The sequence below is a fragment of the Ovis aries genome, chromosome 12, assembly GCF_016772045.2.
Source record: "Ovis aries strain OAR_USU_Benz2616 breed Rambouillet chromosome 12, ARS-UI_Ramb_v3.0, whole genome shotgun sequence".
NCBI lineage: Eukaryota > Metazoa > Chordata > Mammalia > Artiodactyla > Bovidae > Ovis > Ovis aries.
This window is the reverse complement of record NC_056065.1, coordinates 4,135,372-4,148,591: the sequence shown is the minus strand read 5'-3', so window position 1 is coordinate 4,148,591 and position 13,220 is coordinate 4,135,372. Positions and strand designations below refer to the sequence as shown.

Genomic DNA, 13,220 nt, shown 5'->3' with positions numbered 1-13,220 from the left:
AGTACCCCAGGAGTCAGCGTGAGTCTCTGCTTGTGAGCAGCACACTAGATGCCAGATCCACTTAGGAAAAGGCCTGAGTGACACCGTGTTCTTTCAGGGTGCTGCTCCCTGCCAGTTCAAATATTATGAAAAGTGACATCTGAAAAGGGCTTTTCAAAGTCCCTTCACCTCATCACTTGGGTTGCTCTGCAACCCTGATAGCAGGTTTTACTCCCATTTCACAGATGAGGAAACTGAGGGAAGCGATGTGTTCCATCATAGCTCATGAGATATTTTCAAAGCCTAGTTAGTGTCTGTATGTCTACCCTACTCCACCTGTCAATGAGTCCAGGCTTGGAAGGAAGCCAAGCAAAGCAGAGATGGTGCTGGCGAGGACCCTGGGACTCTTCTGAAGCCAGCAAAGATCACATGGGATACAACAAGTTGGCCAGCCTCCAGGAGGAAAAATCCAGACTGAAGCTCCATAATCCCAAAGGGAGGAAGACCGGATTCCTTTCAGTGTCCAGGGACCCTGGCTACACCTCTTCCCCATGAATAATCAACTGGTGATAACGTGGCCAGGGGGAGGGGAGAAGGCGGCAGGAAGAGCTTAGGCAACAGCGCTTCATGCTTCTGGAAGTGAACGTGCGAAGGGCTGGAACTGGCTGTTCCTGTCCCTGGTCCCAGGAAGAGGAGTCTGGCCCTGAAGCTGCAGCATCCAGAGCCCCAGAGCAATGATGGCGTCGCTGTTGGGGGGGTGGGGTGGGCGGGGTGGATTCAGAAAGCCCCACTGAAGTGGTGGATGGGTGACTTCCCTGTCTCAGAGCGTCAGATGATGAAAGGAAATCCATCCATTGGAAGCCACTATTCTTCTAGCTTGCTGTGGGAGCTTCAGCAACTTTGGACCTCAGGTCTCCTCATCCAGGATCCATGGAGGGGTCCAGAGATCAGGTTTGGGGCCTCATGAGCGACAAACATATTCAGAGGCCAAAAATCGGGTGAGGTGCCAACCCACCCCAGAAACCATTTGGAGCGATCATTAGCCGCCTTGTGTGGACGCTGTCTTCCTAGTAACTTTATGTGCTTCATTTCATTTAATCCCTAGAGCAAACGGGGGAGGAGGCTACAGTTCAATATCTCTACTTTACAGAGTGGAAGAGGAGGTTCTGGCAGGTCGAGTAACCTGCACACAGTCAGACATGCTAGTTCCGGTGGAGCCAAATCAGCCCAGCTGGTCTGACTCCAGACCCAGGCCCTTGACTGTGTACAGGCAGAGCATCAGAACCTATCCCCCGACTGCTCTCCGCACAGTCATCCTGCCTGACACTGGCGTCTGTCACAGATAAGTCAGGAGCTGCTTTCTCAGTCTGCCTATGACCCTGTCTTCCCTTTGGCTCACTGGGGTTTTCCACAGTTCACTGACTGTTTCCTCCACCCCCTCTGTGCTCGCATTGTCCCTGGGAGCTGCATCTAGGCTAATGGCATCAACCACACTTGACCTGTCTCATGATGCCCTCTCCCCCAGGTACTCCAGATGGATGCTTCACCAGGTACCCAGCCCTCCCCACTACGGCCTCACTCTCAACAGGTCCAAACAGAGGTGATTATTCGGGGCCTCAGCCTCCCCCTGCTCCCCCTGCTTTAGAATTTCCTATCTTGATGGATTCCATCAACACAGATTATTGCAAAGCCTTCCAATAATGTCCTTCGTTCCCATCCTGACTCCTCCAAACTCCCCACCGTCTTGTTGCCAAAGTTACCCGTCTAGACAGAGATCTGATCAGGGTTATCTCATCATAAAATCTTCCCATTCAGATGTCAACTAATAATCATTGAATATGTACTGAGGATCAAGACTTAGTATCAAGCTTATTCATTTATTCAACAAATAATTCCTGAGCACTCTCTACATGGCAGGCACCAGACTGGGTGTTCTGAAGAACACATAGTCCTTGCTTTCTCCTAACAGCCAGTCTGAACAACACGAAATAAGATGTCATATTGGGGACTTCCCTGGTGGTCCAGTGGCTAAGACTCTGAGCTCCAAGTGCAGGGGGCCCAGGTTCGATCCCTGGTCAGGGAGCCAGATCCCACATGCTACAACTGAGACCCAGAGCAGCGAAATAAATTTAAAAAAAAAAAAGATGTCATATTGGAGCCACTGAGCTCTCATATACTTCATTCTCGCACTTAATCCCCCAGACATGGAACAATGGACCGGTTCAGAATTGGGAAAGGAGTACATCAAGGCTGTATATTGTCACAACCCTGTAAGAACGTATTTTACAGATGAGTAAAATGAGACTCAGGATGGCTGATTTGCCCCAAACCGAAGAGCAAATAAATACTGGGATCAGATTTCAAACCCAGAGCCTCTGTGTCTGACAATTTTTCACCACAGCTGTCCTGCCTCCAGTGATGCCCCAGTGCCTACAACAATATCCTCAGCTCCAGAGCAGGTCCTTCAAGGCCCTTCACAGCACGTGCCCGGCCTACAGGCCGTGCCCACCGCCAGCCACACTCAGGCAGCCCTCCTTGCAGGCACACACGCTCGCCTCACGCTCCCGGCAGCCGCCCACCCCACTCATGGCCTTGCTCTCAGTCTCCTCTGCGTTCAGAGCGCTCCTGCGTCCACCCGCTTCCTGACGCACACTCCCCACCCACAACCACACCTGCCCCACCTTCCCAGCGCCTCTCGGAAGCAGCCTTTCTCAGATGCCCTCTCTGGGGTGAACCTTACTGCCACCCTGTGTCCCGAGAGCAGCTTCTGATAGCATTAGACTATGAGCACACCACAGAGCTCAGCTTCCCCCGGATGACTTCCTGTTGTGAGAGGTACGCGGCTGACTCACAGCAGAGGCAGTTTTCCGGGGCTCCTAGCCCTCTCCACGCTTCGCTTGCTGCGGTGTCAGGCTGCCAGCTTCGCTAAGGCCCTCACACACACACCGAAGGCAGTTAGATCAGCCCAGACTAAGATGCGGAGGCCCTGGAGGGCTGTTGCTGGGTCTGCGGCAGGCCTGGGGAGTTGGCCTTCTAGCTGCCCTCCTTTAGGGGAACTAGAGAATCATAAAAGATGCTTCTGACCAACAATCCCATCCCTCGTGTGATCGCTTCAGTCCTTCAGGAGCCAGGGCAATGCGGTCACGGATGTGAGATGTGTGAACAACCCTTGCACTACTGCATGTAGAGAGAGAGAGGCTTGTTGCCTCCTTAGGGCCTCAGGACGAGCTGGCCCAGCCAGAGGTCATCTCAGGCACCTACTGGTTCTAGGCTGGGAGGAGTGAGTGGGGCTGTGAGGGGCACAGAGATACATCTCCAGTGCTTAAGCATTTCTAGAGAAGCAAGGGCTAGAACTCTGGCTCTGCTTGGCACCAGGGTATCAACAGCCTCCTGGCTGGGAAGCCATTCCCATTGTCTGATCAGAACTGAGCTCCCCTGGGCTGTCAGACAGGCCTTAGGGCAGCTCCTGTTAGAGGCAGCTGTTGAGTGGAGTGGAATCACTGACAACTTTGGCCAGCACTTCTGGTTTCTAGAGCGTGGAGGGAAATCTGTGGTGGGGGGTGGCTGGAGACTGGCCCCTCCTTTTGGCACCTGTGGATGGGCTGGCAACAAATGAGATAAAATAGAATTATAAAATGTATTCGATTAATCCAAAAGAAGGAAGAAAAGGAAACAAAGAATAAGCCTAATAGAAAACAAATAGCAAGACGATAGACTTCAAATCTAATTATATCAATAACTACAGTAAATGCAAATGAACTAAATAAAGAGCAGAGATGATCCAATTGGATTAAAAAAAAAACAAGATTCAACTACCTGCTTTCTGTAAGACATGACCTTTAAATACAACGGCACAAATAGCCTAAAATAAAAGGATGGATAAAGAAATAACATGCTAACGGTAATCAAAAGAATGCGGCAGTGGCTACATCAACGTTAGACAAAGTCGATTTCAGAACAAAGAATATTGCCAAAGATAAATTTATTTCATAATGAAAAGGGTCGATTAATCCAGGGACTGTAATAATGTTCAGTGTTTACGCACTGAATAATGGAGCTTCAAAGTACAAGATAGGATTGAAAGGAGAAGGGCAAATCTACAATTAGAGTTGGAGAGTTCAACACCCCCTCTCAATAATTGATAAAAGAAGCAGAGCACATGGTGTGCCTCAACAAACGTTAGCTAACGTTGGTATCACAATTCAGCCTGATAAGCCTTTAGAGCATTTCAGAGGAGACCCAGGGCCAGAATCCCTGGAGAGGCGCACACGCATCTATCGGGAATGCTCCTCAGGGAGCCCCAGCCTCTGCAGAGGCAGACCCGGTCCCCGCGGGTCTTCCCTTCCGGCTCAGTGGCTCCCCCGTGTGGCGGCTCTGGGTTCGGCCTGTGGCGCGGGCCTGGGGGCTGGGGCATCCTCCTGAAGGGTTCGGAGAAGCAAGCCCTCGGCAGGGGCAGGGCAGGGAAACGGAGGTGCGGCCGCAGAGACAGGACAGGGCCGGGAGGCAGGAAACCCGGCTCTCCTGACCAGCTGGGTCACCACTCCGAGGCTGCGGGGGCCGCAGGAGGCGATTGCAGTGGGCGCCCTGCGAGGGGAGGACCGCGAGGGGCTGCGGGGAGAAGGCGGGGGACACGCGGAGAAAGTCTAGGTGGCCCGACCGGGAGGGCTGAAAGGCCAGCCGGCCAGCCCCCGTCCCTTGGTGAAGGCGGACAGGGTCTTGAGTCCTTTTATCAACAGAGCAGAGCAATAAGAGGGTACAAAGAAGGCGATAATCGTGTCTTGTAGCAGAGTGCCCAGCAAACCACAAAACCATAGTGTCCTGGGTTTATGTCCAGGAGAAGAATGCATCTTTCTGGTATTGTGGAGAGTAGGCAGAACCAGATTGTGAAGGGTTTTGTGTGCTAATCCAGACTCAGACTGACTTTGAGGGTAATAGGAAGCTGCCAGGGGCTTCCATCACAGGGCAACATGATTAAAAAAAAAAAAATCCCTTAAGGCTGTTGAAGGCACCAGAGACGGCCTTGGAATGTTACCTGGTGACACCAAGATGCTTTCGCCTACATCTCGCTGCAGCCACAGAACCACCATTGCTCAGAGGAGAAACCTGAGGCTCAGGGAAGCTAAGAGGCTTGTGCCCGTCACACGTCCACAATGTCATCTGCACAGTCTGAATTAGAACCAGGCTCTCCTGTCATCCAGGCCAAGAGTCTTTCTTTTAAGAAAATAGGTATTACCTTTTAGAAATATTACACGAGAACCATCTGGATAGCATCGGCTTATTCAAATAGCCCCGAAGCAAAGAGCCAAAGTCAAGGGTTCTCTCACTCTACCCCAGTCACCCCCCACCCCCTCCCAAGGTGAAATATCTTCCAGCAGTTGGCTGGGTGCCCTGCAGGCCCTCACTCTCACACACATTTACACACACACACACATGTACAAGGTACAAATGGATTGTCTTGTATGTACCACTGAGTGGCTTGTCTCTGTTGGCACTATCCCTTGTCAGTACACGCAGACCCATCCCTCCTTTGGAAAACCACATGGGTCTTGGTGCCAGTGGCTGGAATTTCCTTCCTGGTACTCCTACAGTTCTCTCCACTGATCACGGTGCCCAGGAGGCAGTGGCTGGACCCAGTGCGCTGGTATTTGGGGAGAGCAGTCTCTGCTGCCCACTGAGGGCACCAGAAAGGACTTTAAAGCAATGCCTGGCTCTATCATTACATGTGGAAGGAATCTGAGACAGTCCTTAGGCATACTGCTTTTTTAATTTTAGAGATTAAATATTAATTATGAGTATCAGGAAAAAAAATCCTAAGTACATCAATGGTGATTCAAGGACTGAAACTTTGTCCTCTAACATAAGTTTAAGTTTAATAAAAGAAATCTATTTGAAGAGGAATATTAAGTAAATAGTAGCACCGGTGGACTATTGACATGGCCAGAGTCCTCAGTGTGGAAAGTGCCTGGGGAGGTCTGGGAACTGCAGCAGGCGGGGCTGGACTTGCAGACTGGGGCCAAGAGCCTCGTTTCTGAAGCCTGCTGCTGGGTTCTGGGGTGCCACCAGGAGGGGGGAATCTGGGCCCTATGGATAGGAGATCCCTTAGAGCTGAGCGGGAGGGAGAGTGCTGCTGTGTTTGTCTTGTCGCCCGTGCCTTCCACGTGCCGAGGAAAGGGGCACCAAAGGCCGGGCACGGAGCTGCCACGTCCCTCTGGGCAGCAGCAGGTCCTGGTAAGAATCCACAGCTGTGGGCAAGGGCTTCTGCTCTCGGGTAGGCACAGAAAGGACCAAGCCAGACCAGCAGAGGTCTCACTTTGTCCGGAGGGCACTGGGGAGCCCCCGGGATTCTTTCATCACAGGGGTGACAGGGTAAGAGCAACTTTCGCACCACCTGAAGGGTAAAGTCTTTGGGGCATGCCCCCAAATAAGGGAACTGCAGCAGTTCTGGCAACGTATTGTGATCTTCAGCTGACGGCAACCACGTCCTCTAGGAAATAGCCTTAAACTGAAGAGGAGACCTGGGCGGACTTGAAGGGATTTGCTTGGTCAGCAAAGGGTGCCCAAGAGAAAAGCCAGTCATGCCAGACCTTGGCGATCTCCAAGGAGAGACTGACTAAGGCATGGGCAGCTCGCAGCCGCACCTCCTCTGTTTCTCCACCTGGGAGAGACGTGCACAACCCACAGAGCTTCTGAGTGCAGCTGGGGCTTTAAGCCCGTTCCCGCCCCCTAAACACTCACCCCGTCTTCCCCCCTCCCCACCTCTCATGGCAGAGAGAAGACAGCCTGAACCTTGGGATTACTGCTTTTCAAAGGTTGAGGCCAAACTCTTATCGACAGGATGATCTCAACTGTGTTTTGAAAAATGTATGAACGTACAGGAAGAAAATGTAAAAATGTTAACGAACAGTGGTTCCTTCTGGATGGAGGAAGATCAATGATTTTTCTTTTCCTTCAACAGCAGAGCAAAGAAATGCCACCAAGCCAAGACCTCCTAACAGTCATGTGCCTCCAAACTGGCAGAGCTCCGATCAGGGCCCTCCCCACCCCCTGAAAATCCCCACCCCACCCCCTGAAAATGGCACTCGAACATTTGGGTAGCTCAGACCAGGTGGCGAGGTCAAGGTGAACGCAAAGCTCCATCCTGGTATGCAACACAACAGAAGATCGAGCCAAGGCGGAAATCAGCACAAACAGGCTTTTTAGAAAAGGCGAGTGAGGCTGGAGCAGGGCCCAGGTTTTATTGATAGAAGGCTAGGTGCTGCCCCAGCTGTGCTGAAGCATGCAGCCAGGCCTGTCCAAGGCAAACACTGCAGCCCAACCCAGCCAGCCCTGGAGCAAACCCCACTGAGCAAACCCCACTCCAGGCTAGCTGCCATGGGGGCTGCTCGGCACCCACGAGGGGCTCTTGGCTCCTTCTGTATTTTTGTGGTGGTTCTGCTCTAGGCACAGCCCTGATTGAGCCTGCCAGAAAATTCCAAGGTCGACACGTCTCCCCAACAGAAGGAGGGGAGTCACTCTCCTCCCAAATACTCAGACTTGGAAACACCTGCTCACTGTTGAAATTCTGAGGATGAGACAGGCATCCAGCAAACTCCAGGCCCTGCTCTGGGGCTTCCTGCTCCCTCCCCCTCCCCACCCCGCACTTGAGAGTGTCGGCTAAGTGAGGCTTCGTTTGGGTTTCTCACGCTGCACTGTTCACAACTGGGTCTAGATGATTCTTTGTTGTGCGGGGGGTGAAGTGGAGGGGGCGCTTTCCTGTACAACTGGAATCATTCAGCAGCATCCCAGGCCTCTGCCTACTGGGTGCTAGTAGCCTCCTCCAAGCTGTGTCCGCTAAAAATGTCTCCAGTCACTGCCCGTGACCCGGCGGAGAGGGGAGGGCAAAACCACCCCCATTTGAGACCTGTTGCTCCAGAGGGAGAAACAGAGACCCAGAGTAGGACCCAGGATGCAGTGGGCTGGGCAGGCTCAAGGAGAACGGAAAGACAGACTTGGAAGTTCCCAGTGGAAAAGAAAGTGGGGGGAAATAGTCTAAATGAGATATTTAGGAGACGTTGCTCTCTGGTGGGCTATGTAACTTCCCTCCTCCACCTTCTAAAGAAAGTCTTCCGCCAAAGTCCGCATCATTCCCCAGGGCTTGGGGGTCAGATTTGTCTCCCTTCCTTTTCTCACCCTGGACGGGGCACGGCCCTCCCGAGAGGTCTGGTTCCACGCAGACTCCGGTATAGACAGCTCCAATTCTGAAGCGTGTGGAGGATGTACAAAAGTTTTCTTCTCATACTAAGTACATGAGTTACAGGAATCTGTTTAGGAATGAGACATTCCTCCACGATGAATGAAGTTGATCCGAACGTATTACTTGTCCCTTTTTAAAAAAAATAATTTTTATGTATTTACTTGTGGCCACGCTGGGTCTTCACTGCTGCGCTAACTTTTCTCTGGTGCGCCGAGCGGCGGCGACTCTCTAGTTGGACTGCTTCTCGTTGCTGGGGCTCCCCTTGTGTGGAGCACGAGCTCCAGAGCACAGGCTATTCCATAGCTGTGGCGCACCGGCGTAGTCGGCTGCATGTGGGATCTTCCTGGATCAAGGATCAAGCCCATGTCTCCTACACTGGCAGGCGGCTTCTTTACCACTGAGCCACCAGGGGGCCTTTCTTACAGGCAACTTCCAATCAGCAGTACTTCACACATTTTTAACCAGGGACAGGTCTATCTCAAGGACATTTGTAAGCTCTCATTAGTATGCTCATCTATTGAAACAAATACCTTAGAGAGTTTCAGAATAATCACCCTGGCACCGATTCATTACAGCATGGCCAAGAGGAGGAACTGCGATTCTGCTGTCACCGGACTCTGGTGCATCCAGATAAATAAATGCTTTGTTATTTAAACAATGCGCATGCGTGCTAAGTTGCTTCAGTTGTGTCCAACTCTGCGTGACCCTGTGGACCACAGCCCGCCAAGCTCTTCTATCCATGGGATCCTCCAGGCAAGAATAATGGAATGGGTGGCCATGCCCTCCTCCAGGGGATCTTCCTGACCCAGGGATCAAACCTACATCTCTTTCGTCTCCTGCACTGGCAGGCAGGTTCTCTACCATTAGCACCGCCTGGGAAGCCCCATATAAGCTATGTACCACGCTGTAATCTAGTGATCCAGAGAGCTGAGGGCCTGCATCAGTGATCCTATCAACAGTGTATTTCTCAGGCAAAGTGCATATCTTTACATCATCTTCTGTGATACAGCCAGCCTGCACCACCCACTATGCCTGTATGGCAATTGAAAAGTGAAAGTCGCTCCAGTCCATGGGATTTTCCAGGCAAAGGTACTGGAGTGAGTTGCCATTTCCTTCTCCAGAAAGTCGCTCAGTCATGTCCGAATCTGTGACCCCAGGGAATATACAGTCCGTGGAACTCTCCAAGCCAGAATACTGGAGTAGGTAGCCTTTCCTTTCTCCAGGAGATCGTCCCAACCCAGGGATCGAATCCAGGTCTCCCACGTTGCAGGCGGGTTCTTTACCACCAGCTTTACTGGTAAAAGGTGACAGGCAGTTTTCCTGCTGAAAAAATGTTTTGATGATCTACACTGATTCATCATATCAATGTACTGGTTTCTTCCAATGCCAGGAAGCCTCAGACAGGCAGCAGCAGAGAAACTGGGCAATGAATCATAGCTTTTCTCACTGTTCAGAATGTCCTCCATAATCCCAGGTTAATACAGACACGGTGTTCTCCTCGGGGCCTTTGCCGTGATATCCAATGAATGGTAGCGGTACAGACAGCATGAGATGGTCTTGACTGTACAGCTCCGCATAGTACGTGTGTTCATCTTTCTTGACGTGTTTACGTTATTTCTATATTGCCACTGATTGTGGATAGTGTGCAGGACAACCTCCTCATGCCCTGTGAATTTCCAAGACACCACGTCACATGGGCTGGCAGCTTGTTCTAGGGGGATTTGGGCTGAGTACAGAGCTCCACAGCTCTGTCCATGATGCCTGGGACTGAGCCTGGGACGACACCTCCCACCGGCCCACCGCCACAGGGCGGATGGCAGGCTGCCCTGCGGCTCAGGCTCCCGGTGTCTCAGTTCAGCCCCGGCCACGGGGCACGGGAGCTGTGGAGAGGGGAGGCCAGGTGACTCAGTGCCTGCAAGCTTGTCCCAGAGACACAGCTTTCAGAACCAATTTCATATCATTTTAATAAAAATACACATCATATCTGCTTCCTGTCCTGCTTTCCCAGTGGGAGGAAAGGCCTGGGGAATAGCAGCAGGGAGGCTGGCAGCACCCACGGGTGGACCCAGTGACTGAACATGGTTGAGCAGGTCCATCATGGCTGGAAAAAGCACGTGTGGGTGGCGAGTCTGGGGACCTGGGACTGGACCCCAGTTCCCCAGGCCCACTCGTATTCTCTTGAGGAAATAGCCAGTCATTCAGCATCTGTGCTGTCTCTCACAGCACCAAGGGCCTTCCCCTCAGAAACCAGGGGTTTATTTAAAGGGCTGCTCCTACTTGACTGTATCACTAAGTTCCCAGCATTCCTGGGCTTGGCACATGGTCTACATTCAAAACATATTTGTTAAATAAATAAACAGATGACGTCCTGGGACACTCCTTACTTCCTTGACCAACAACCTTCGACTCATACACTAAGGCTTAGAGGAAATGTCACCTCCTCTGGGAAGTATTCCCTGATTTCTCCCAACAGAAACCGCCGCACTTCCCTGTACACTGTCTACTCAGAACACTTGGCTCATACTTTTATTGAAACTCGTATCACAGCATATACTATTTGGTTGTATTTTGCCTCTCCTGCCAGAATGTAAGTTCTCTGAGGACCCCCACTCTTACCAGTGCTTGGCACACAGCAGATAAATCAATGTGTGTTCAATGCAGGAATTAAAAGCAAGGCTCTCCTGTCTCCCTCCCAAAGGCTTGACATCAAAGGTCGAATACATCCTGGTTCAAGTGCCTCGGCAAAGCCCAGAATCAAGAACTGCTTTGGGCATCATCTTCCTGGTCCTCTGACACAGGGAAACACTTGTGCAGTCCCTCTGAAGCTGGCCTGACAACGCACTGCCAGCACCTCAGCGCCAGCACCCCCACTACCCCAGGGCTACGAGGCTTCAGAGGACCCTCAGGAGCTTTCCCTGGGACTCCCACCCCCACCCATACCGCACCCCGTGGCTGGAGCCCTAGGACAAGGCAGGCTCTGTGCCTGGGTGGACTACAGGGCACTTCTCAAAAGCAGCAGGCGTCCCTGCTCCTTCCACCCTGTTCCATGCCCCCAGCCCCTTGGCAAGGGGTGTGCCACCTGCGATTTATCACAAGAACCATATCCTTGGTCTCTCTCCGTTTCCGGCACAGAGCTCCAAAAACCCTTCGAACTTCCCAAGTACAGAGCAAGAAAGATGTTTCCTATGTTGATGAAGTGACTTTGGACCCCACCTAAGGATCAGGAGAACCTACCAAGGGTTAGGATAGGAAGTTTCCCTCCCAGCTGCCAGGCTTCTGGGGACTGGGGAGGGGCTGAAGGATGGTTGCCAGTGGCCAGGGAATTGATCAGTCCTGTCTGTAAAACCCCGAAAGGATGGGGCTGGAGAGCTGGGTGGGTGAACACAGGGAGGTGCCGAGAGAGCAGGGCTGGGAGAGGGCACGGAAGCTCCGTGTGCCTTCTGCCTACCTTGCTGTCCGCATGGCTTCCATCAGGACGTTCCCCTTACATCCTTTTATAATAAACTGGTAATCTAGTGGGCCAAAAATGCCTCTGAGTTCTGTGAGCTGCAGTAGCAAAGTAACTGGGCCTCAGGAGGGGGCTGTGGAACCTGGATCTGTAGCCAGTGGGTCAGGGGCACGGGTGAGAGCACGGCCTTGTGACCGGTATCTGCAGTGGTCATGGCGGGGGTGGTGGCGTGCGCAGAAAGTGCCAGAATGGAGCTGAGTCATAGGACACGCAGTGCAGTGGAGGATTGCTTTGGCGGTGTAGCCACCTGCCCCCTGCCCCATCAGAACTGGGTGAAGAATCTGAGTGTGTGCCGTGGACCTCATCTGGCGAGAAAGGGACCCCCGACATCCGGTGGGAACGGGACCCTGACATCCGGCAAGAACGGGCCCCCGATATCCTGCGGGAACGGGCCCCCGACATCCGGCAAACGTGGAACATCCGGCAAACGTGGAATATCCGGCAAACGTGGAACATCCGGCAAACGTGGAACACCCGCGCACCTCCCACTCACCAGAGCCCGTGGGGGTGAGGGGAGCCCAGACCCCTCAGAGGTCAAGCTCCGCGGTCCGTGCTGCCTACCTGGCTGAAGGTCACGGCGAGGGTGCTCTCTGGAGACGGCCTATCCCGGGAGGCGCCGTCCTGCCGAGCGCAGTCCAACTGGATCAAGCTGCGGCACTCCGGGTGGCAGGTGAATTTACAGTCTGGAGGGAGAGAACCGCAGGGGGATTAGTGGCCAGAGAAACGCCCTGGGGGCAGCATGCGGCTCCCAGAGGGAAGGGCGCTCAGGAGGGCAGCGGAGGCGAGCGGAGGGGAGACCCCAGGGGGGAGTGTCGCTGGCTCCCCCTGCCACCGTGCGCGTGGAGGTGAGGGGGTGCTTTACAGCTCCCAGACTGCTCCCACCTCTGCTGTTGCGTGTGGCCCTGCAACCCTTATTACTGCTGCTTGCTGGCTCAGAGGTTAAAGCATCTGCCTGGAATGCAGAAGACCTGGGTTCGATCCCTGGGTCGGGAAGATCCCCTGGAGAAGGAAATGGCAACCCACTCCAGTAGTCTTGCCTGGAGAATCCCATGGAGGGAGGAGCATGGTAGGCTACAGTCCATGGGGTCACAAAGAGTCGGACACGACTGAGCGACTTCACTTTCACTTTACAGATGGAAACTGGGGCCGGGGGACTTTGATGACTTTCTCTTAGGTCATCTCCCTTCAGGCTGGCGCGCACTCTACTAATTTCTGTTATCCCATTGTTATAATCAACGTCACCTGTCTCTGACCCTACCCCATCTAGAAATGTGTCAGCTTCTCTAACCCGGCTGACACAGCCTAAAGACAGCATCCCAAACTAGGTGCCTCTGGGGAAACCTCACCTTTATTTCCTAAACAATGTTCACGTCTATGGAAGTAAGACTCAACGCCCAGAGTTGAGAAGGGCATAGGGGAATACCTTCAAGATAGGGACGCTGAGGCTCAGAGAGGTAAAGCCAGGTGCCCAGGGACACACAGCTCACTGGCTGGGCCACA

The 13,220-nt window shown here is 52.9% G+C and overlaps 1 protein-coding gene across 2 annotated transcripts in view; it reads right to left on the bottom strand.

Moving 5' to 3' along the window:
- RASSF5 (Ras association domain family member 5) overlaps window positions 1-13,220 on the bottom strand; it is a 74,378-nt gene that overhangs the window by 35,331 nt on the left and 25,827 nt on the right. For both annotated transcript variants that reach the window (XM_027976238.2, XM_060396292.1), the window contains exon 2: window positions 12,282-12,403. In XM_027976238.2, the coding sequence (XP_027832039.1) occupies window positions 12,282-12,403 (122 nt within the window). The remainder of the gene's footprint in view (window positions 1-12,281; window positions 12,404-13,220) is intronic.